This window comes from Rhinolophus sinicus, chromosome 1 (assembly GCF_057876585.1).
Source record: "Rhinolophus sinicus isolate RSI-liver-muscle chromosome 1, RSI-T2T, whole genome shotgun sequence".
NCBI lineage: Eukaryota > Metazoa > Chordata > Mammalia > Chiroptera > Rhinolophidae > Rhinolophus > Rhinolophus sinicus.
In genome coordinates this window covers 69333076-69356661 of record NC_142501.1, presented here as the reverse complement: position 1 = coordinate 69356661, position 23586 = coordinate 69333076, and the positions used below count along the sequence as shown (strand labels likewise).

General features: G+C 34.6%; 1 protein-coding gene across 1 annotated transcript in view; it reads right to left on the bottom strand.

The window, feature by feature from the left end:
- Positions 1–2077: 2077 nt before the first annotated feature.
- The window catches only part of RAB21 (RAB21, member RAS oncogene family), a 29962-nt gene continuing 8453 nt past the window's right edge, over positions 2078–23586 (bottom strand). Inside the window, exons 2-7 of the mRNA XM_019748964.3 lie at positions 18181–18240; positions 17324–17431; positions 14523–14586; positions 8271–8325; positions 7635–7723; positions 2078–4856 (exon numbers count right to left, since the gene is read on the bottom strand). Of these exons, the coding sequence (XP_019604523.1) occupies positions 4714–4856; positions 7635–7723; positions 8271–8325; positions 14523–14586; positions 17324–17431; positions 18181–18240 (519 nt within the window). The 3' untranslated portion in view covers positions 2078–4713. The remainder of the gene's footprint in view (positions 4857–7634; positions 7724–8270; positions 8326–14522; positions 14587–17323; positions 17432–18180; positions 18241–23586) is intronic.

The following is a 23586-nucleotide window of genomic DNA, read 5'->3' as shown; positions in this document are numbered from 1 at the left end:
AAAATGAAAGACTGTTATACTGACATTAGGATCTCCTAGACATGTTGGTAAGAGAAAGAAAAGCAAGTTGCAAAACAAATGCATAGTAAGAACAATTTATGTAAAAATTTAAAACCCACAAAACTATGTCTTTCTACAGGTATAAATATATATGTATATAAATGCATAGTAAAGAGGTAATTGAAGAGTATATACTAGAGAGCAATAGTTACCATTTGGGAGCGGATACTCCAGGGGCACTTTCACAATATCTGTATTTTTTATTTTTCCTAGAATATATTCTTAAATACAAAATCAAGAAATTTTACATTTTTAGGAAATACTACATATGATAGTTTCCTTAAAATAGCTGGTTACCAAAGAAGATAGTTTAGCAAATACCACTTTTGTCTATTTTTCAACATTATACTTTATTCCTGCTATCCCTCACCTTTCTCTCATTGCTCTACACAAGTTCAAATTTAAGGAAATCATATTAGCTTTTTCTTGAATATTTGATAATAAAGAGATGACACAGTTGCCAGGAAGTATCAAAATCAAGGTAAGAACTGGTACAGTGGAAATAAAGTTCATTTAAGCAGGCAGGCCCATCTTTTGCCTTTAATGTGATGTATTTGGAAATAAGTGCAGACTTCTAAAGAATACAAGATGCTCTCTGGCTGGGTGTACCATGTAACACTAACTTGCCATGTACCAGTATCTACTGCAGAGAAAATGTTGCAGTCGAAAGGTTAATACTCACAAGCACCCTCAGCTTCTCAGAAAAGAGATGATACATAAATTCCAGATAGCCCAAGTAGTGCTAAAGGTCTGTAAGATATGTATTAAAGTGATGTTTGTTTAGAAGCCAAGCATTTTTGTTTGAAATTGGAAACTCTTAAGAGAGTACGTCTAAATTTTTTTCATTACGTATGATTAATGCTAAAATATTTACATTTAGGTAAATTTGCTCAGAATTGTAATTAGTTTGTTTTCTTAAAAAGGGAAAAGCAAAAGCCATCCAAGGCAGACATATGTGTAGCATGAATTTTGGCCCACAACACCAAATATATTACTGTTTTAGTTGATTAAAAATTATAGAATAGCAACAAACTAGGATCAATTCCGACTACAAAATCAAGTCAATGTACATGTTCAACGAATCCCAGCTTTTAGTTATGAAAATCTAGGTAATGCACTTTGTAATTTAGTGAAGAATACGTAAGGATCTACTCAGTCTCTCCATCTTTAGACATTATGTGAGGCTACTGTTGGTCACTACTGTCTAGACCTCTTCCTAGAGCTCAACATCAAATGGTCCCAAATCCAGCATTCCCTCTTTGTCGTACTGAGTCTGTAAAGAACACTATAAAACCTACAATGGCAGACAGAAGTCAAAAGATAAATTTCAGAAGTCAAAGGCACATATCAAACCACTTCTAGAGATAATTAAGAGGTAATTATAAGGGTAAATTATATTATCTGGAAATAATATAAGATCAATGATCTAGACTCTTGGTGGCATTTATAATATAGAAAGTTGCAAATTATGTATTAAAAGAAATAAATAGCCTAACAATTCATTTTTTTTAATGTTCTAAATATTTGGCACAATGCATAGCTTGTCGAATTTAGGAACTATGTGACAAAAGTAACATATTTTTCAAAATGATTTTTAAAACTGTCAGGTTGTAGTTTCACATCCCGACTTCCATTCCACTCCTCACTACCCTCTCTTCCTTAGTCCCAAAGTTTGCCTTTTCTTACTGAAAATCTAAAAATGAAGTATCATTCTTCTTTCTTACTTTAATGGCAAATAAAAAGTGATCACTAATAATAAATGGCTAATATAAAAAACATTTCACAATTTAGTTGTAACACTCATAGATCTAGGGTATTTGCCGGAGGTATCCCTAGAACAACAAAAATTCAAACTGTCATATTTCATCCAATAATGTGATGCTTTTCTCTCTTCAGATTACTGTTTACCCCCAAATTGTTGCAATATACATTTTTAAAAAGTAACATTCCTCTATAATCACCAAACAAGCAGCAGAATACCCATCATCATTACAGAAACAATTGTGTACTTTGAACATAATATTCAAATATTTTTAATGACTATCTTAAACTAATTTTTAATTATATATACATTTACTCGCTGAAAAATATATTGATTCTACCTACCAACTACTTTTAATACACAACATGGTAACTTGTGTCTTCTTCCTAATAGTACATTTATAAGGACAGGAACACAAAACATATTATTAGAGGTGAAGAAAGTATCAGAAAAATTTCCTCAGCCTTGGTTTATCATCTGTTTATCCTTATCCTTCCTTAGTATACATACTGCAAGTGACTGGTCCTCTTTCATTACCTTTTCATCCTATTCCTACCAAAAGACCTTTTGGGCTTCAGATCAAGGACAGGTATATACCACGTTATCTATTGTTACCATTGAATTAGCTTCAATTAACTTAAAGGTTTATAAAGAATGAAAAGCTTGAGGTTAACAAAGATACACAGAAACCATAGCAGGGTAGAAGGAAAAAATACGGAGAGTGGTTATGACTACCAATGACTACCTGGCAACTCCAGAGCAGAGGTTCCTATCTGGACTTTATAGGGTCAAAAATTGAGAGTACAACTCTCCAATTATCAGGCTTTATGACTTTATTTTTTGGAATAAAGCTCAAGTTCATCTCTAATTAGTTTTAAAAACATATTTCACTCCAAAGTTAAAGAGTTTATTTCCCATCTACAACAGTAGAAATGGCAAGGCTTCCTTTACTACCTCTGAAAGAACCAGGAGGGCAAAAACAATTTTCCTGGATCTGTAGTCATGATTCCCTCTGCCTCCCCCAAGCCCCTGCAAAAACACTAACTTCACAGGAAACCAAGAGACTACACAGAGTATAGTCATCCCATAAAAGAAGACAATTTTAGCTTATTTCCTTGAATTTTCCCCCCCACCACCCTTCCCAAACACACAAAACAGAGATCAGCATGTTGAGTTTGACAAGGACAGTAATCTAAAAAAGTAGCATGAGGACTCACAGAACCCTTAAATTAACACTAAGTTAAAATCCTAACATCATAACATCAAGGTGTCAATTCATTTGACATTTAACACATTTGGGGAAGTTTAAGCTATTAACTTAAAAATACGTAGTACTTCTTTAGTAACTATTACCTCTTTATGTCCTCTTAAATTGCTCATGCTCACAATTTTATTGCATACTGCTGCTTCTTGTAAGAAGTAAATCCAGGAAACATTCCATTTTATCGTAGACATAACATTTACTAGTTTTCCAAGCATGACAGAAATGGAAAAATATATATATATTAGAACAAGAACAATTTATGTTACTTTCTACAATTTGTGTTCCTTCTGTGAGCAGTGCCTGATTCTACTAAAATTAACAAATTTAAGTTCAGTTCTATGCTTAAGAAAAAAACCTAATGAGAGACTAATTTACAAAGTATACAAGAATATAATTTTATAATAAATCTTTCCAGTGTTCGCCATAACTGCATTGCATGAAATGTTTCCCTTCACAGAAACTCAGAAGAATAGCTCTTATAAAATGAAACGAAACTTTGTGTTCATTTCTGGCAAGCACTGAACAAATTCTACTTGCTCGCAAAGGATCTAAAAGTGCTGCCTCAGGAGCATAAACTACCACTAACATGCTGTATGAATAATTCTTGGTGAATGGCTACTATCTGGGACTTCTTCCTCTCTTCTCACACCAGTGAACCCAACTCTTAACAAAGCCTAAAAGAAAACTAAAGCTGTGGCAGAAGTGAAACTCGGCATGCTCCACTCAAATACTTCTAAGGTAACCATTCTAAAGCAAAATTGGCTGAAGTTATCTCTTTTATTAAAAAAAACAAAAAACAAAAAACCCCAAACCAAAAGGCAAATGCTGCTGTTCAATCATCGGATGAACTTACAGAGGCCAAAAACGTGACAACAGCAATAATTCAAGTAAAGTATATGTGAAAATTTAAACACGCCACTTTCAAGTTAAGACAAAAGTGAAGGGGAGCTATGATCTTTATATCAGAGTCAAAAAGCTTAGGCATTATCACCAAATGTTAATCACTTTACAGTCATCAATGAGACTATTATATATATTTTTGCACCTTGCGCTTGTAAAAGCAGATAAAATATTTAATACGTAATTTACAATGTATTTTACCAGCTCAGCATACAGGATGTATATAGATTATATCAAAGTAGTAGACAGTTAGGGGGCCTGTGCAAACCCTGCAAAAATAGTACTTCAGGTATCTGCTAATTTAAAAAAAAAAAAAATGTTTGCTGTTTAGAAGTGATACAATTCAAACTACCACAAAATACAAAGGGCTGCAAAATGTATACCATTCCAACAACATATATAAGTTATTAAATAAAGATTTGATTTAAAAGAATATAAATGAAGCCTTTAAGTAGGTCTTTTCTACATGCATATTATTCCTTATTAAAGAAAAAATATGTAAAAAGGCCATTGGTAATTGCTTTGTTAACATTTGTAGAAAATGCCAATTCTCTGGTCACAAACTCCACTAAGTTTAGCACTTAAGGTCTCTGAAGTGTTATAAACGTAATTTAAAATACTGTTAATTCTATAATTCCATTGGTAAAATAATGTGACTTGGAATATGGCAGTCTTCATGTTGAGGGCAATGATCCACAGTTTGTTTTAGTTTCTCAGGTGTGAACAGTTATCCAGAAGAACAGCACCCTCCACCACCGCTCTGGACCTGAGGTTCATCATCGATAATCTGTACACCTCGCCTTGCAGCTCCCGGTGGGCTGGAGCCATTGCCTTTTGCCCTCTCGTCCACCTGTGCTGTTTCTATCATCCCTGTGAGAGGGAGAAAGCAGAAAATATTTAGGAACACACTCTTTTTGAGTTTTCTCTTTCTTTAATTCCAGTATACCACCATGATAACCATTTCTGACTTTAAACCAACAAGGAAACTAAATACAACGAACATTTTTTCAGCTTACTAAAGTTTTTCCTGCAAGTTTAAAAAAAGTTTGTAAAAAAAAAAAAAAAAATTTATTCGCCCAGATGTGTAATGGCTACAGTGACATCAACAGAGGAAAAAAGGTTTTGCTTGCACAAATGACTATATACAAGTATTATCCTTAAGATATTCCAAATATACTTAGAAATATGTCAAAGAAGTCCAAATTGTTCCAAGTACAAGTGATATTTAGGGTACAAAATTTATTCTTCAACTAGTAAAGTGTATTTGAAAGAATAAAAGAGTTTAAAATAAGAAAAAATAAAGCTGGAGGACTCATACTGTCTGACTTAAAGGTATAGTAGAAAGTTACTCTAATGAATACAGACATTGGTGAAAAGAGAAATAGAGATAAATGACACAGAGTCCAGATATAGACCCCCTTATATATGGTCACTTGATTTTTGACACATGTGCCAAGATTATTCAATGAAGAAAGGATAATCTTTTCAAGAAACAGTACTAGAACTGGATATTTACGTGTGAAAAACAAACCTCGATCTACACCTCTCACCATAAGTGAAAATTAACAAAAAAAATGAGTGATAGGCCTAAATGTAAAACACAACATTTCTAGAAGAAAACATATAAGGAAATTCTTTACGAGAAAATCTTTGTGACTTTGAGTTAGGCAAAGATTTCTCATATAAGACACAAAACCCATGTATCATACAGAAAAACTGATTAAATCGGACCTCATTAAAATTTAGAACTTCTGCTCTTTGACACAGTTAAGAAAAATGAAAATGTAAGACACGGACTAGGAGTAAATATTTGCAAAATATGTATCTGAAAAGATGAGGAAAGAAAAGAGGGAGTCCTTGAAACAGAATGATGGTTCTTAAACTTGGGTCCAGAGAATGCTCTTGAACAATGTTTGTCCCACACACCTCAGTTTGGAAACCTGAGCAGTTTGGAATGCTCAGGTTTCCAAAGTGAGGTGTGGGACAATCCACTGAGATGAAATTAGAAAACATTATAAATTCTAACTTCTACTTAAATTCCCTCAACCTTTAAAAATTTCTATTTTTTATGTATATTTTTATAATGTACAAAACATATTAGTACTTGTGTATGTTCTCTATTTTTAAATAAATATATGGGGAATACTAAAAATTTTTTTTTTATTAAAGACATGAAATTTATAACATTTATAAGCAAATGACCTAAAACCTTGGTCCTCAAGTATGGTCTGAGGACCAACATCATCACCACTTGGGTGTCTGCCAGAAATGAGAAACTCAGGCCCACACCAGACCCACTGTATCAAAATATGCATTTTAACAAGATCCCCAAGTGACTGGTATACACAGCAGTGATTCTCAAATTTAAGTGTACATCCGAATCACATGGAGGGATTGTTACAACACAGATTGTGGGTACCACCTCCTGAGAATTTGATTCAGTAGGTTTGGGGTACAGACCAAAATTTTTTGTTTCTAACAGTTTCAAGTAATGCTGATGCTGCAGATCGGGGGCCTCACTGAATTATGAATGACCTGCAGGTTTTCATAGCAATGAAACTTACCCCGAAGTTTGTGTATATGTACCTTTTTCTAGAGAGAAAAACCATAGTTTCATCAAATGCTCAAAAGTCTAAGGTCCATAAATCCAATGATTTGACAAAATCATTTCAATCCTTTATTCCATGGATTGGGTTTTCCAAAGTATGGTATGCATTAATTGGTGATATGAGAAATTACTTTCAAGTTGTAATATAAACAAACATTTTCATTTCTCTCTTAAAAAAAATTTTTAATACTGAAAATTTCAAACATGTATAAAAGTAGAAAGAACAGCATTATGAAAAGCCATTATGTCCATCACATAATACCTGGCAAGCATCCCTACCGTCCATTATTTCTGAATCAAACCCCAGATACAATTTTATTCATAAATTATTTGAATATGACCTCTAAAAGGTAAGAACTCTTTTTTAAAACATAACCACACTACCATAATCAAACCTAAAATATTTACAATAATTTCTTTTTTCAAAAAGTTTATGTTTTTATTGAGGTAACATCAGTTAATAACATTATATAATTTTCAGGTATACAACGTTATAATTCAGTACCTGTATACTCTATTGCTTGCTTACCACCAAAAGTCTGATTTCTATCTGTTACCATATATTTGACCCCTTTTAGCCATTTCACCCTCCCCCAGTCCCTACAATAATTTAATATCACCAAATATCCAGTGAATGTTCATATAATCCCAATTGTCTCACAAATGTTCTTTTTCACTACTTTGTCAAATCAGGATCCAAATAAGGTCCATCCACTGCGACATGTTGTTACATCTCTCAAATCTGTTTTAATCTATATATTCCGTCCCTCCATTTTTACTTTTAATAGTTATACGTTATATTTCATGTATATTTAGCACATATCACACATATAAGATTTCATAGCCATTAATTATTGCTTGAAATAGGGTTAAAGTAGGTATTTAAGCATTAAGAAATGAGTTAAAGAAAAAATGTTAAGTAAATAATAGTACTGGTAGATGTGACAAATCATCCATGTGGTCATTAATGGAGACTGTAAAATATCAGCAATAATTTAAAAAGAGCGATTTCTATACAAACTAAATCTGAATATACCTACTTTTACAAAGATCGAGAAAGAGTTCCTCAATTCCTTTGTTCTGTTTGGCTGACGTGTGATAATGTTTTGCTCCCACAGATTCTGCATACCTTAAAAATACATATATATATAAAAATCAGTGACTGATGTAAATAATTTCTTTTCATGTTTTTGTCGATTGCTATTTGAGTTTTTTGACAATAACAATTTTAGTGACATTACTAATTAACATAGGTTTAGTAAAATTAGTATTATATAGCCATTTAACATCTGTATACACTGAACTAAATTTTAAATAAGAACACAAGTATAACAAGAATTAAAATTTTTATAAGTTAATTTGGAACCCAAATACTTTAAAAGTTTTTGTGACTCACTGACTATTTGATCATGAGAGTTTTCTTTTACATCACTCTTAATACTTTTCATTAAAATCAATGAGAAGAGTGGAATATCTTTAAATGTTGTCAAAAGTCTAGAAATTACCAGTGTAAACACGCTTCACTGAATTCAATAGCTCAATATATATGAAGAGGTTTGAGTAATACCTAAATGGTAAAGCACACTGTGCCGTAAAGAACATTTCTACCGGGGAGTAATTGTTGGGGGGGGCGGGGAGGGGGAAGAGTTTAGGAGGGTGTCGGGGATAACACTTACGATTCTGCTTCTTGAATGGAAACATGTCTCTCCTTTTCCAAGTCTATCTTATTACCTAATTTGAAAAGGCAAACGCCAATCTTTAATATTGATTCATTTTTATAACAAAATTAAACCAATTCTAAATAAACAATTGCCATTTCAATCACCTAAAAAAATACAAATCACATCAGACTTTTAAATGTCCTGAAACTATAAAGTCAACCCCTATGACATAAGGGTTGAATGACTATCAAGGTGAATGCCTCAACCTTCCTCAAATAGCCCTCCTGAAGCTGCAACCTGTCAAGAGAAAATAACTTTTCCAAAGAAATGGGCACTATTCCTTGACTTAAGATACAACAAGGACTAAGATTCACTAGGGAATTTAGAGATAAACCTGATTCTTAGCCAAGTATGAATGGTCCCCAATCAACTTTGAGCCAGCCAATAATTAAGTAAGGCTACCTTATGGTTCATGAAATATATTAGGCTAGCCTATTGGATCCTAAGAGTATTTTGCTTTCCTGGATGATATAAACTGGTTAAAGAAAGCATTAATTGTATGGCTTTTTAAGCACTTTACCACCACAGAGGAGGAAACTGTACTCTTTTGTTTTAAAAAAATGAGAGAACTTAATATATGCACATCATGACCTAGAGTGTATTATGCTAAGTGAAATGAGTCAGAGGGAGAATGACAAATACCATATGATCTCACTTATATGTGCAATCTATAAAACAAAATAAATGAACAAACAAAACAGAAACAAACTCATAGATACAGAGAACAAATTAATGATTGCCAGATAGGAGGGGGGTTGAAGGGATGGGTGAAAAAGGGGAAGGGGTTAAGATGTACAAATTGGCAGATATAAAAACAGTCACAGGATGTAAAGCACAGCGAATATAGTCAATAATATTGTAATATCTATGTATGGTATCAGATGGGTATTAGACTTATTGGGGGATCACTTCATAAGTTATATAAATGTCTAATCACTATGCTGTACACCTGAAATTAACATACTGTAGGTCAACGGAAATTTAAAAAAATCATATATATATATATATATATATATATATATGCACATCATACAGATTTAAAATTACTGAAAATAAGTTTAGCTCTCCTTAAACAATGGACCTAAACTGAGATTATACTAAAAAGCCACCAGAACAAAAGAGAAAAAACTGCAAAATGTAGATTCCTTATTAAATATAGGATAGAGGTTCAGGTGAGTTGGCTGGACACACAGAGTGCTAAAGGCATGGAAATAACAGCTAGGAATAGGGAAAAATAACCTAAGGAAGGACGCTTCAAACAAATATTTTAATCTCTTCTATTATGACGTAGAAGCGGGGAAAAGGAAATCTTATAAATAAAGTAATTTTTCTTGGGACCTTACAGAATCTAGAAGACAATTTCAGTTGAAGCACTGAAGAAAGCAGCTGATAGAAGATGCAATGCAATGCTTAGAACTGAGAAGTACAAGCCCAGAGGTTCTATATGTGGACATCAAATAATCTGACCACCTAATTGTGGGCAGCTGCAATCAACTATTTGACATCATAGCCAAGGGATGAGAGGGAGGGAAGTGGGCTACACTAAAGCTCAGTGGGAACCAAAAAGTTCAGTAATGAACTCCTCTTTCTTTGAAGTTATTTGTCTACCTCAGCAAGAAGATACATGTCAGTTCCTATTTCCTACATTATACTTTCGAATAAAAATTTTAATTTGCTAAATATTACAGTCAATATATTTGACAGTCACCAAAGAAAAACAAGTTGTTTTATGCTATGAAGAATGCAAAAAGCACCACCTAGTGGCCAGTGGCTCCCAAAGAAGCACAAGATTCTTAAAAAGGTGAAACAGGATTGTCTCCTAGAGATCGCCGAGAACTTGATTTCAATTAACTAAAACCCCGAGTTCTTTTTCTAGAAGTTTAATGCCTTTTTTTCACATTTCACCAGAATTACCAATATCTATTAAAAAAAAATGAGGACAGGGAAAGTAAACAATAACTTTACTTCCTCAAATGAATTAACTGGGGGAAATCTTTCAGTCTTTTATTATTTTGTAACATTTATACTTAACTAACTTTAATAAATCCAGTTATCATTAAAATACCTACTTTAATAACCCAATCATTATTTTAAACAAAAAATTATAATCCCTCTATGAAATAACTGCTATTTCTTTGAACAATCAGTGCCCAAAATGGCTGGATTAGCACAGACTGAGTTACAGAAAACCGCCTGTTAAGAGAGTGATATCTTTCCAAAGCTCGAAACCTTTTTAGTTCCTCTAAAGCCAGACAGCTACAGGATTAAGCTTTGAGGCTCATATCTGCTTCAATACTATAGTACTGAAGCAGCTACATAGGGAACTTTCTAGTAGGCTTAAAACAGCTGAAAACAAGGATAACCACCAAAGCACACACCTACTTGAAAGTATAGTACTAGAAAGGTTAGGAAAAAAAATTGACTGAAGTTATTCAGAGGTAGAAAAAAAGCCACTAAAAACACAGTAAAAACTTTATCTTCTTTAAAAGTACATATTTTAATTAAGAACTTGGAAGGATATACCCACTGCTAAGGGCAGGTGGCCTAATAGCAATAAAGAGGTAGAGCCATATTTTGCTTCGATTGGATGGTGTCTGGCCTAGTGGAAAGAAGCTTTCAAAAGCTTTTTAAATCTGAAAAAAAAAACTTGCTTTTAAGTCCTGGTTCACTTCATAAATGTAAGATTTTAGGCAAATTACTTACCTCTCTTAGTCTCACTTGGTACAAATATCGCTAACAAACTTTGCAGGATGGGTGTGAAAATACAATATATGTAAAAAGCTTAGCAAACAGTGCATGCTCAATAAAGAGTAGTTATTAATATTAGCCATATTCATCACAGTGAATGATCAAATCGAAAATCGATACTGTTACAAGAAAATTATAAAGCCCTTAATAACATACTCTCTACCACCACCCTGCTGGCTGCATTTAGTTAACTTAGTTAATCCAACATTCTAGAAAATCTTCCCTTAACACCTCACCCTCTAAATTTAGTTAGGTTTGTTTTTGTGCTTTCACAGCACTTCGTATTTGTAGTATTTTCCCCTTCGTAGCATTTATCGTAATATATAATAATTGTGTGTTTTCTCCCTCCGTACACAATAAGCTCCGAGAAGACAAGGACATTATCAATTTTGTTTAGTGATTCACTACAGTATTCTCAAAACCTGGTACATAGTAAGCCACATATAGTGTTACTTAAGGATATTGGCTTAAAATCCCAGGTCTGTCTCCAACTAGCGATGCACAGTGGGCAGTCAAGCTCTGTAAGCTCATCTCCTCAAGTATAAAATGGAAATGGTAACAGCACTTTCTTGCAGTGTTGACAGAAGGCTTAAATGACATAATAAATGTGCAGTTCTTAGATTAGTACCTGGCACTCAATACATGGTAACTATTAACAATAAAGACTTGTTTAACAAAGATACAAATGTTAAGGACAGATTAGAAGCAAAATACTATCAAACAGAACACCCACAGCCAAGGGTGCTGACCAGTGGATTAACTAAAACCGAGAGGGAAAACAGTCTCTGCTAGTGAAGTACGGGGTTCTCTCCTACTGGCTTAGATAAGGACCTGGAAGGCTCAGTATCTAATTTACACATGAAAAAGCTAGTAGATTTATATCAAACATAAAGATTCAGCAATCTAAACTGGAATTCCTACACTTGGGTTTAAATAATTATATAAGAACAAGATGGGAAAAGCCTGACAAGAGAGCAAGGCTAATAAAATAGGAATTCAGATTTTTGTTAACTATAATCTATGTAAAAGAAGACATTGACTTGACATGGCTGCTAAAAAAGTATACACAATCTCAGGCAACGTTGGTAGAATGACAGTGTGAGGATTTTAAAAGTATACATTGGATCAGCAATGTTCGGATTGTAATGATCAAGTGTAGGAGACACATACAGTGAAATAAACCTAGGAAAAAAGAATCAGGATGATGAGAATGTTTGCAAGGTAGGCCAAGGGAAAACATTTAACGACCAAGAATGTAAGACTAGGTGAACCGCCAAGTAGGCTTCACATGTTGGAAAAGTTGTCTTATGGAAAAGGAAAGGACAAATATTTGTCAAATGCCTTCTTTATGCCAAGTGTTTTCCAAATCATTATTTAATTTCCACCACAATCCTGTGAGGTATTATTATTTGAAGTTAGTAATAAAATAGAAGAACTACTATAAATAAAACTACTAGCAATAAAACACCCAACTACTACAGAGAATAGAATGAAAATCAATAATTGGAAAAAAATAATGCAAATGTCCAACCAACAGCAAAAGGATAAACTGTGGAATATACGTAGAATAAAGTATTAGATGGCAAAGAGAATAAAATGAACTACAACTACATACAAGAACATAGAGGATTCTTGAAAACATAATATAAAGCCAAAGAAACCAGACACAAAAAGAGTTCATACTATATGATTCCATTTATATAAAATTAAAAACAAAGCTAATCCATGCAGTAAATCGTCAAGATAGTGTGTGGCCGTAGGGGATGGGGAGGGAAGGCAGCTGGGTAGTGCTGGGCTGAGAAAGCAGCATGGCGAGGGGGTGGGGTCTCTAAGGTAATGGTACGGAGTTAACACAGGTACGTTAACTTCGTGAAATTTTCCTTTTGTGGTAAATAGGCTCTCAAAATTTTTCCAACTCTAATTACAACTAAAATTCCACGTCACATTTGCCAATAGAAAAGAGAGTGAGAGCTTTTTAAACTTATATCAATCATTAATAAATGTTACATAACATTAAATGCGGAATATCAGACCCTACTTGCGGTAGTAAGCTACCAGATCCAATAATCCTAAACCTTCTTATAATATGAACATGAAGAAATATAGTTTAATTATTCATAAGCTTATTTATCCAGCTATTGTTTTTTAATGTTACTTTGTAACCTAGGTCAAATAACAAGCTCTTGAAGCTTTGCTTTCTTTAGTATATGGCAGTCATTTCTTTCTGTCTTCTGAGAGGTAACCAGAGTCCCAAATAATGAAATCTTCAGTTGTTCACCTATTGTGGCCACTTCCACTCCCAGTGAGACCCATATACCACACAAAACCAGCCCAAACTCACCAACAACTAGCTACAGCTATGGCGCCAAACTCCTACATAGTCTACAGCTCCCGTATCCTCGTCTGAAAGATTCCTGACATCTAACCTAATATAGTGCCTAGACTACAGCTCAGACCGGATCGTCTCCTTAGTCTCTTCTCCCAGACCTGCACCCTGACCTGGAACTGTAAAGTTTACCAATCATTTCTTTAATGGTGACAAATGCAGGAAACGTAAACTCAAGTTAAAAACATAAGTTCTTAAGGCTAAAAGGAGAATTTACCCACGCTGAGAATTCTGCTCTACATCGCTCACTAAAACTCCCGTGGTTTCTCACAGGCCTTTTTTACTCTACCAGTCATGTAGAAAGAAAGAGAGAAAACAGCATGAGGCTATTCATCATAAGGATTGATAACACAAGCATAGGCGTCAAAATGACTTCAGTTCGAATTCCATCTCCGATAGCTGCTTGATATTGGTCAACTTATTCAGTATCTCCAGGGCGAGGCTTCCTCTCTAAAGCCCTCGTAGGGTTATGAGGATTACATGAGATCAAGTCTACTGAGTACACAGCACAGTGTTTGGTATACTTTATGGCTCAATAATTAGCTGTTATATGATAAAAAAAAAAATCTAAAGAAAAAGAACCAAAGAAAAGTTCCAGAAGTCCAAGAGAGCATTCTAGAGTTTCCCTATTTTACCCATTAGGAATATTCCTCCGCCCATTCCATCATGATCTACTTATATCCTCGGAAGTCAAATTTGTCCTTAACTGAAAAATATGTATAGTTAAATGTACAGAACAAGAATGCTAGCCTAAGTAACTGGTTTTAATTTTATTTTAAAGTAGTTCTGAACTTTTTTCCTAAACAAAATCTTACGGTGAAAAACTAAAAGTCAAAATGAAGCAAGGCTGAGACTTAAAGCCTTGCATGTTTAGCTTTCCACTTCCTTAAAGTACAGAGTTTGAATCCCTTCAAAGATCACTTCCAAATACTAAATTATTCTAAAATATTAAGTATTAAAATGCCATTCTTCTTTTTTTCTCATATAACTTTAAAATAAGAATTACTGGTTTATTATTCTTTTCAATAGCATTAAGGAAACAAAGGACATTTTTAAAGAGTAATGATGCTTACCAACTATACATAAACAGATTTCATTTCCCAACATTTTCCGTAATTCTTTGACCCAGTTTTTTACCTGTGTATACAAAAGAATTAACATTAAAACAAATTGTTACAATGACTACCATTACAACACCCCCAAATTCAACATTGTCAAAATACCTCAAAATCTGGTTAACAGCCCATGTATATGTAGTTGATTCCAGGAATGACTCACTGTAGGATCACTTATTGCCAGATTATATCATCTGGCATGTTAAACACAAGAACATCCAACGGAAATATTTCTCTCTGTATCTACATATAGGTACAGACAGAAGCACTTCTAATAACAAATTTTCATAAATCTTCCATAGATTCAAGCAAAGCTATTCAACAGAGCAAAAGTATGTCAACTTAGCCTCTGATAATAGGTAATTGTATGGCGTCATTTTGGACTTAAGAACTTAACCCAATTGGTTCTGAAACAGAAGCCATAGGAACTTAAAGGGAAAAAATGAATATGGGCAACAGAAAGACTGTCAAAATAAATTTTTATGCTTAGTATATGACAGGTTTTTTCAACCTTGGCACTACTAACAGTTTGGCTCACATAATTCTGTTGTGAGGGACTGTCCTGTGCAATGTATGATGTCCACCTGCATCCATGGCCTACCTACTAGATACAGTACCAACCTCCAGTTGTGACAACCAAAAATGTCTCCGGACATTGCCACCTGCTCCTGGAGAACCACTGGTATGCAATGACTCCAGTAACAAACTGATACTTCTCTATGGGTAAAGCAGAGCAGTAGGCACAGTTCGAAGTAAATTGGAATTAAGTAAATTAATCTTTTAAATTCATAATTTTAATGTTGACTACAATAAAATAGGGTAAAAAACAAATATGAATACCTCCTTTCATTTTTTTGTAACAGAATTTAATCTGTATGTGATCAAATTACACAGAACTTACACACCTTCCTAAAAAAATACACACACATCTGTAAGTTACAAAACTTACGTTAGATATGTGGTAAACACTTACAGTGCATCTAGTCCTATGCTGCAAATGTAACAGTTCCACACACCTATTCTCTGCAAGAATGCAGAGGAGCTGCAAGAATGCAGAGGAACACAAAATCTTTATAAAAGCAAAGGCATTCAATATCACCGCATCTTTGTAATAGAACTGAATGATAGTTTTCTCAGTACAGCCCAATCTTTTTGTTTCCTTCACACATATGTATAGTTTTCAGAGAAGCATTTAACTTCCACCCCTAGTTGATTTCACATAAGAAAAATTTAATAGCACTCGTATAAAATCTACATCCTCACCACTTCAAAGGAAACATGCCAGAATCCAATTATGTATTACTCTATTCTGTACATATAATAGCCACAACCTACAAAATCCAACCAATTAAAAAAAAAATTGTTTTTCACTTCTAATAAGATGCCCCTCCGTAGGCATCCATAGGTATTCTATTCATTACTCCACACATTCTATGGTGAGTTAAAGATTGTCACAAATTCTCTGCCAATCAAGAGATAGAAGCCTATTTCCCCTCCTTTAGAATTTGGGATAGCCTTGCAACTTGTTTTGACAAAGAGAATATGGCAGAAGTATTGCTATGCCAGTTCCAGACCTAAATCTTAAGAAGGCCGGGCAGCTATACTCCTAGGGTCCAGTTGTGCTATAAGCAGCTTAGGCTAGAATATGCACTAATGAGAGAGTACGTGGAGAGGGTACCAGAGCATTAGACACCAGGTGGAGTGAGACACCGTCAGGAGGACCAGGCCTCCTAAAATGGTCCTGGCTCAGCCAAACTTCCAGTTCAATGCAGCTGCATGAGTGACTCCACTGACACCAGACGGAGCAGAGGACCCACAAAATCATGAGAAATAACAAATTATTTTGAACCACCAAGTTGTGGTGGTTTTGGCATGTAGCAAGAGATAAATGGTCACTTTTTAACCTAAGAGACTTGACCTTCTCTTAATCAATAAAATACTGTTCCACTGTTCTACTCTTTGAACTAAGTTTTTCCACATGTCATTCATAATCCAAGGGCTAACTTGTATATATTTGCTTCATCAGTTAAATACTGGGAAATAAATGAAAGGAAAAAAAAAAAAACTAAAAAGGCAAACAATTTCAACAAAAACAAAACTGTAACTCAAGGCAAGGCAAGTTTTTGCCTTGGAAATTACCCCTTTTTGGTTACAGGCCGTTGACAAATTCCAACAGGGGCTTTCAGAGGAAAGTTCAAATAAGTAATCCGTCACAAGCCTGACTGTGGTGAGCTTTCAGAGGTAAGTTTAATGGTAACTTCTTTTTGATCCCAACCAACTTTAAAAACCCTACATTTAAATATGTTTAAAGAGGGGTGAAAAAAATGGAGGAGCTTTAAAAAGAATGCTTTTAAAATTTATAGTATATCCTCCAGAATAGTTAGAGGAGAAATAACTTAATTTTGATTTATTCCTTTTTCCTCTTCACAATTAGTGAGCCCGTGCCGCCAAGTATTCAGGTGCCTGGAGTCAGAGAAATGAAGGGATTTTTCTTTTAACAGGAAAGAAAAAAGGCTCCTATATTTTTCTGAAGCCTTACTTCAGATTATTTCCCTTTCCCAAAAGCTGAGAAAGCCATGTAATAAACTATTTAATAACTCTAATTTTCATTAATTAAATACTCCATTAAAAAATACAAGTGGTCACCATTGATGCACAAACTATATACTTTGTCTTTAAAACCAAGACTAATCACAATAAGTATGTTATGGAGACAGTGTTCTTCTGTTAAGCCCTCCACCCATAAGTAAATAGAATACCTTCTGAAAAGAATCTTCATCTGTTATGTCATAAACTAAAATAGCTCCATTTGAATCTCTGTAGTAAATTGGACCCAATGCATGGAATCTCTCTTGACCTGCTGTGTCCTAAATAAAGCAACAAACACTGATTAGATCAGAAAAAAAAAAAACATGCTATTTCAACTACAGTTAACTTTTGACTAATTGGAAAGTGGGACATGAAGCTACAAATAACCCCAAAACACTATTAAAAGAAACAAAGCAGGCTACAAAAAAATTTTTTAAGTCAAGTTATAAACAATACTTAATGTTTTACTGTTATGCAAAGCTTATATTTCTTCCTCCCCAACAATCTTCCCAGCCCCGCCAAAAAAACAGTACAGCTGCCTGAGGATCAGAATGGCCAACATGGCATTATAAGCCAGGTATAGGCTTTGCCCTAAATTTAGGCTCCGCACACAGAGAAGAGACAAGGAAATAGCATGCACCAGGGCCACCTGCCAACAGGTACCTTAATGCGTTACCTTTGCCCTATTCTCTACTTACCACCCCCTTAAAAGGTTGGAACATAGAGACATGGGAATAAAAGGCCAGGCAGGTCTGTCCACCCACCCTGGTCTTTCCTTTCTCTGACATGGAATCCCTCTGAGTTAATCCTTACCCACCTGGAAAGTTATGATAACAATATTCATGTATACAATTGTTTTGAAGATATATCAGTCAGATTTTAGGGGAAAAAAATGTTTATAAAATTTGGGCTAACCTTCACTTAATTAAAAAAATATGTTAAAATTCCTATTCCTTGAGCCAATTAGTTATTAGAGTACCAAAAATAGTAAAGGCCTTCACTCATAGAGTTGAAAAAATTAACTTACCCATATAGCAAGGTTTACTCTTTTCCCACCAATATTTAACTTCTTTGTTAAGAACGATGCCTAAGAAAAAAGAGATACACATTAAACAATGTTTCATATAAACTAATGTTTCTTATCCTAAAAAATATAAATAATCGCCTCAATATGAAATTCAAGTTATCTGGGAGAAAAAGTAATCACTGAGCTTTTATTAATGACTAAATATTTTCACTGAAGACAGAACATTACTTAATTCTAACCTAAGAAAAAGACTGTTTTATGAACGCGTTATAAAAAATACAAAGAAAAAATAATAAATACTTTTTTTTCCCCATAAAATTTTTTCTTAGAGCATTTAACTTGAGGCCATTTTACCTATTCCTTATAAAAAGAATATGAGATTTTAGTTTTTTTTTTTTTAAACTGAGGAATATTGGGGCACAGTGTGCTTCTCCAGGGCCCATCAGCTCCAAGTCGTTGTCCTTCAGTCTAGTTGTGGAGGGCACAGCTCAGCTCCAAGTCCAGTTACTATTTTCAATCTTACTTGCAGTGGGTACAGCCCACCATCCCATGCGGGAATTGAACCGGCAACCTTGTTGTTCAGAGCTCGCGCTCTAACCAACTGAGCCATCCGGCCACCCCTCCAGAAGCTCAGGGGCAGCTCATTGTCTTCAATCTAGTTGTGGAGGGCACAGCTCACTGGCCCATGTGGGAATCGAACCGGCAACTCTGTTGTTCAGAGCTCACGCTCTAACCAACTGAGCCATCCGGCCGCCCTAAGAGATTTTTAAAATGTTTACTGATAGTTTACTTAACTATATGAATACCAATATTGTTCAAAATGTTCTTGTAATCATGTTATTATTCAATTATTTAACTTCTCATAATTTTCCTAGGTACTAATGTCACAGAAATGTAAGGAAATTATTCCAACCTTGAAGGACCTTACAGTCTAGTGCAGAAATAAAAATGCAGATAATTACAATCCATGTGACAATTATTAAAATGAAGGGACTTGCCAAGTATACTATAAGGGTGGGTAAGAAAGGAAGCATAAAGCCTGCCTGGATGGGTCAAAGGCGGCTTCAGAGAGAAGGTGATGATCTCCCCTTTACTTGCAGTAGGGGTTTTTCCTAACAGATGGGTGAAACCACTGAAGCCTGAAACACCTAACTTCTCCCTCCCCACGGGGAACTCCAAGTTGTACGGTCAATGCCAGAGATGAGACTACAAATATAGGCAAAGGATGAATGAATAAAAAAAAAGTCCTAGAATTCCATGAATAGAACCATGTACTTTACCTTGTGGGTCTTAATAAAATCCATCCAAGACACCAGATATGTATTTTTTAAAAATGTATACTATAGTCAAGTATATTTGGGAAATGCTATATATTGCTCTGTATCTCTTTTGTATATTCACAAAGCATTAACACGTTAAGATTCTGCCAAAATGAAGGCTGACCAATTGCATTTATACAAGCATTCCTCAAACTCATTTGATTTCTTCTTCTCTAGAGAAATACCTAGGTTCATCCTAAGGAGTAAGTGTTAAGAAATAATACTGTTGACAATGGAGAATCATGGAATGGCTTTTTAGCACTGGGGAAGTATAAAATCTATCCTTTAAGAGAATAACTTAGGGATGGGGGGAGGCTGGACTGGAAAGATCAGGACTAGACCTGGGAGACTGGAGACTATTACAAAGTTTGAGGGGAAAAAAGGGCCTGAACTGAGCCCATGAAGATAGAAAAGAGAGAACAGAATCACGAGTAATTGAACAGGAAATACCGGGGGGAGGGGGGCATGGGGGGGGGAAGGGGGTGCCAAGAAAAATGTATACAAGCGAACACTTTGGTCAAGCAGTAGTTTGCCATAATCAGAAGTGTCTGGACGCTGATGGTAACCACTTTGAGCACCTCTTGTAATTGCAGAAGTCACACGTGACTTGTATTCATCTTTTGTTATCAGTGTATATTGATAGTTATCAGTATATTTTAATAGTTTTCCTTTCTTAAAATGTGTATACATTTTTTGGCACCTTCTATATAATCAGAATCCAGAGTCAGTTGACATGTTTAAAAAAGAAAGAGCCAAGTTCAAAGCTACGGAGAGACAGTCACATTTAAGTGTATCTATATGGAAGAAAGTGCAAAGAACTGAGAATAGATAAAATGCTAGGATGGTGAATTACTACTGAAGGAGAAGGAACTTAGATTTCAGGAAGGACTTTCTGCTGCATGCACACAAAGGAAAATTAAAACTAAGAAAAGACCCCTGGATTTAGTGATTTACTAAGGAATCCACAGATAGATATACATGGCAGAGCTGAGGTCAAAGCCAAGAATGTCTGCCTTCAAGGCCCAAACTATACTAAAGATATTTTATTAAATAAAACAAAGGTTATTCAAAAAGGTATAAATGGCAAAATGAAAGAAACAACTTGAAAAATGAGAAGACCAAATACATGTTATGACAATAAATGTGAATAAAGGACTTTTCCCAATCATTATGGCATTGGGGCTAAGAACATGAACTTTGTAGTAGAACTTTGTATTTGAATCTTCGTTGTGTGTCACTCATTAGTTGTGTAATTTATTTGAACTCAACCATTTTCATGGTTTCAATATCAATGCTATTTAAAGAAACTCAAAATCTGAATCCTATACAAATACTTAATATATATTAAGTGCCTCTCTTTCAAGCATATTTAAAAGTAAACTGATCTTCTCTACAAAACTAGCTTTCCATTCCAGTATTTTGAGCACATTATCCAAGTCACTGAGGTTTAGAATCTTAGAAATATCATCATTGAACATTCTTCCTCCCTCGTCATTACATATTCCTCAAAAAACCTACTAGAGGGCGGCCAGATGGCTCAGTTGGTTAGAGCACGAGCTCTTAATAACAAGGTTGCCGATTCAATTCCCACATGGGCCAGTGAGCTGCGCCCTCCACAACTAGATTGAAAACAACGACTTGACTTGGAGCTGAGCTGCGTCCTCCATAACTAGATTGAAAAAAACAACTTGACATCCTAAAAAACACACTGTTCCCCAATATTCCCCAATAAAATAAAATAAAATAAAGAAACCTACTAAAACTTGTCTTCATATATCCTCTAGTGTTCCATGACCACCAGTCTCATATTATGTCATAATACCTTTGGTCTCACCCTACACTCTGGTCTACATGCTAAGTTATGTTCTCAAAATCTCCATGATTTAAAAAAAAAATCATAACTCATAGAAGCATTCTCTAATAAGTTACTTTTAATAAGTATGCTTGAATTAAATTCCTGCTGGCAACTAACACCATAATTTGACATTAATTTTGTAGGGATTTCTCAGCAGAGGGGAGTGAATTAGAGCTGGTAAAGCTCCATCATTTCCTTTCGACCATCCCCTCTGAAACTTAACTCCACTCTCCCAGGGTGAGTTTCAGGGACAGAGTTAAGTCTTTCCTAAAGAACCATGAATATATAAAACAATTTTATGGAAAAAGTGCTCATCACAGCATTGATTATAATAACAAAAACATGAAATAACTTGTGTCCACCAATAGGCAATTTTTAAAAAATATACATATATAGCCCATCTATACAGTGAAACAATACAGTCATTTCTACACTATTGTTAATACTAGCTAACAGTTATGGAATGCTTGCTTTCCACCAAGTACTGTGCTAAGTACTTTTTACAAAAATCATTCATCACCTTCTCCTTTATAAAAGTTAGGGAGACCTAATGTATAAATAAGTCTCAAAGCCTTATAATTGTATCCAAGGGCCTTCACAATTTGTTCACATCTGTCTTCCTAAGATAGCTTCCAGTATTACTCTACGTCTTCTCCAACTTCTCAGGTCTATATACAGTCCCTCCAATTCTGTTTGTTCATAAAATTCCCCACTAATTTGGGCCAATTCTTTATTCTCTATGTGAATTGCATCTATTCAAGTTCAGTTCATGACCTATACACTTCTTTCTTGAATGTTTAAGCTTCTTATACCACCCATAAAACCTACTGAGTTTCTCTATCCTGAAGAATTTTAGGGACCCTTATCTTGTAATATACAGCATATACTGCCTTATATTGTGAGTTATCTTTTCATAGGTATAAGTCTTCTGTTAACCAAATTTTCATTAATTTAACACTTTCATAGTGATTACAATAAAATGGGCAGTGTTCTAAGAGTTTTTCAATATGAACTCATTTAATTCCCATAACACACTGCAAATTAGATATAATTATCCAAATATTATAGATGTGGAAACTGAGATACAGGGAGGGTTAAGTATCTTGCCCAAGTCACACAGTAAGTGATAGAGTGGGATTTGAAATACAGGTAGTCTGGCCCCAAACACAACTTATAACCTCTATGCTATGGCATCTCCCAGACTGAGATCTGAGTTGACACTTCTTCCCTAGTGGAAGGAGCAGGGAGAGCCAGTGCTACCCATAGTAGACATGCAAATACAGTTGACCCTTGAACAACGTGGAGGTTAAGGGCACTGACCCCTACACAGGTGAAAATCTGCATATAACTTTTGACTCGCCAAAAACTTAACCATTAATAGCCTACCGTTGACTGGAAGAAGGCTTACCAGTAACACAAACAGTGGATTAACAGGTATTTTGTATGTTATATGTACTATATACTACATTGTTATAATGAAGTAAGCTAAAGAAAAGAAAATGTTATTTTAAAAACGTGAGAAAATACATTTACAGTACTGTATGTATTCACTGAAAAAAATACACATTAAAGTGGACCTATGCAATTCAAACCCACGTTGTACAAGGGTCAACTGTATTGTCATTGTGGATAAACACATCTACAATATGCTCGGGTAAAATCAATGCAGAAAGAACTCAATTTATGCAAGAGATGTGCTCCTCAAAGTTTCCTCATAAACCAAATTAACTCAAAATCTGATGCATTAGTAAAGCACATCATCAAAGGGTACCCACTAAACCTTTTTGTTCCATCATAATGAAAAATCTAAGTCCCACTCTATGGAAAAACTCCTTCTGTGCTACAAATCATTTCATTTTATAAACATCATAAGTTTTAAATATTTTATAGATACTTTCTTAAAGAGCAAACATCTTGTTTTTAAAAATACAATTATATTTGAGAACAAAGTTGAAAAGATTTTATGTAACATCAAGATAGCAGCAAACAATCAAAAAGTTGAAATGCCTTATCTTTTTTAACCACTTCTATGAGGCATACTTAATTTTTTCAGGTGACTGATGTTACTTGTGGTTATAATACTTACTCTGGAGCAGTGGTTCTTAATTCTCTTACATGGTAGTTAAAGTAGGAGAGAATAGTGATCACCAGCTTCTTTAAGAATCTGATGAAAGTTATGAACCCACTCACTCCCAAAAAACTGCTCATATGCACATACCAAAACAATTTTCA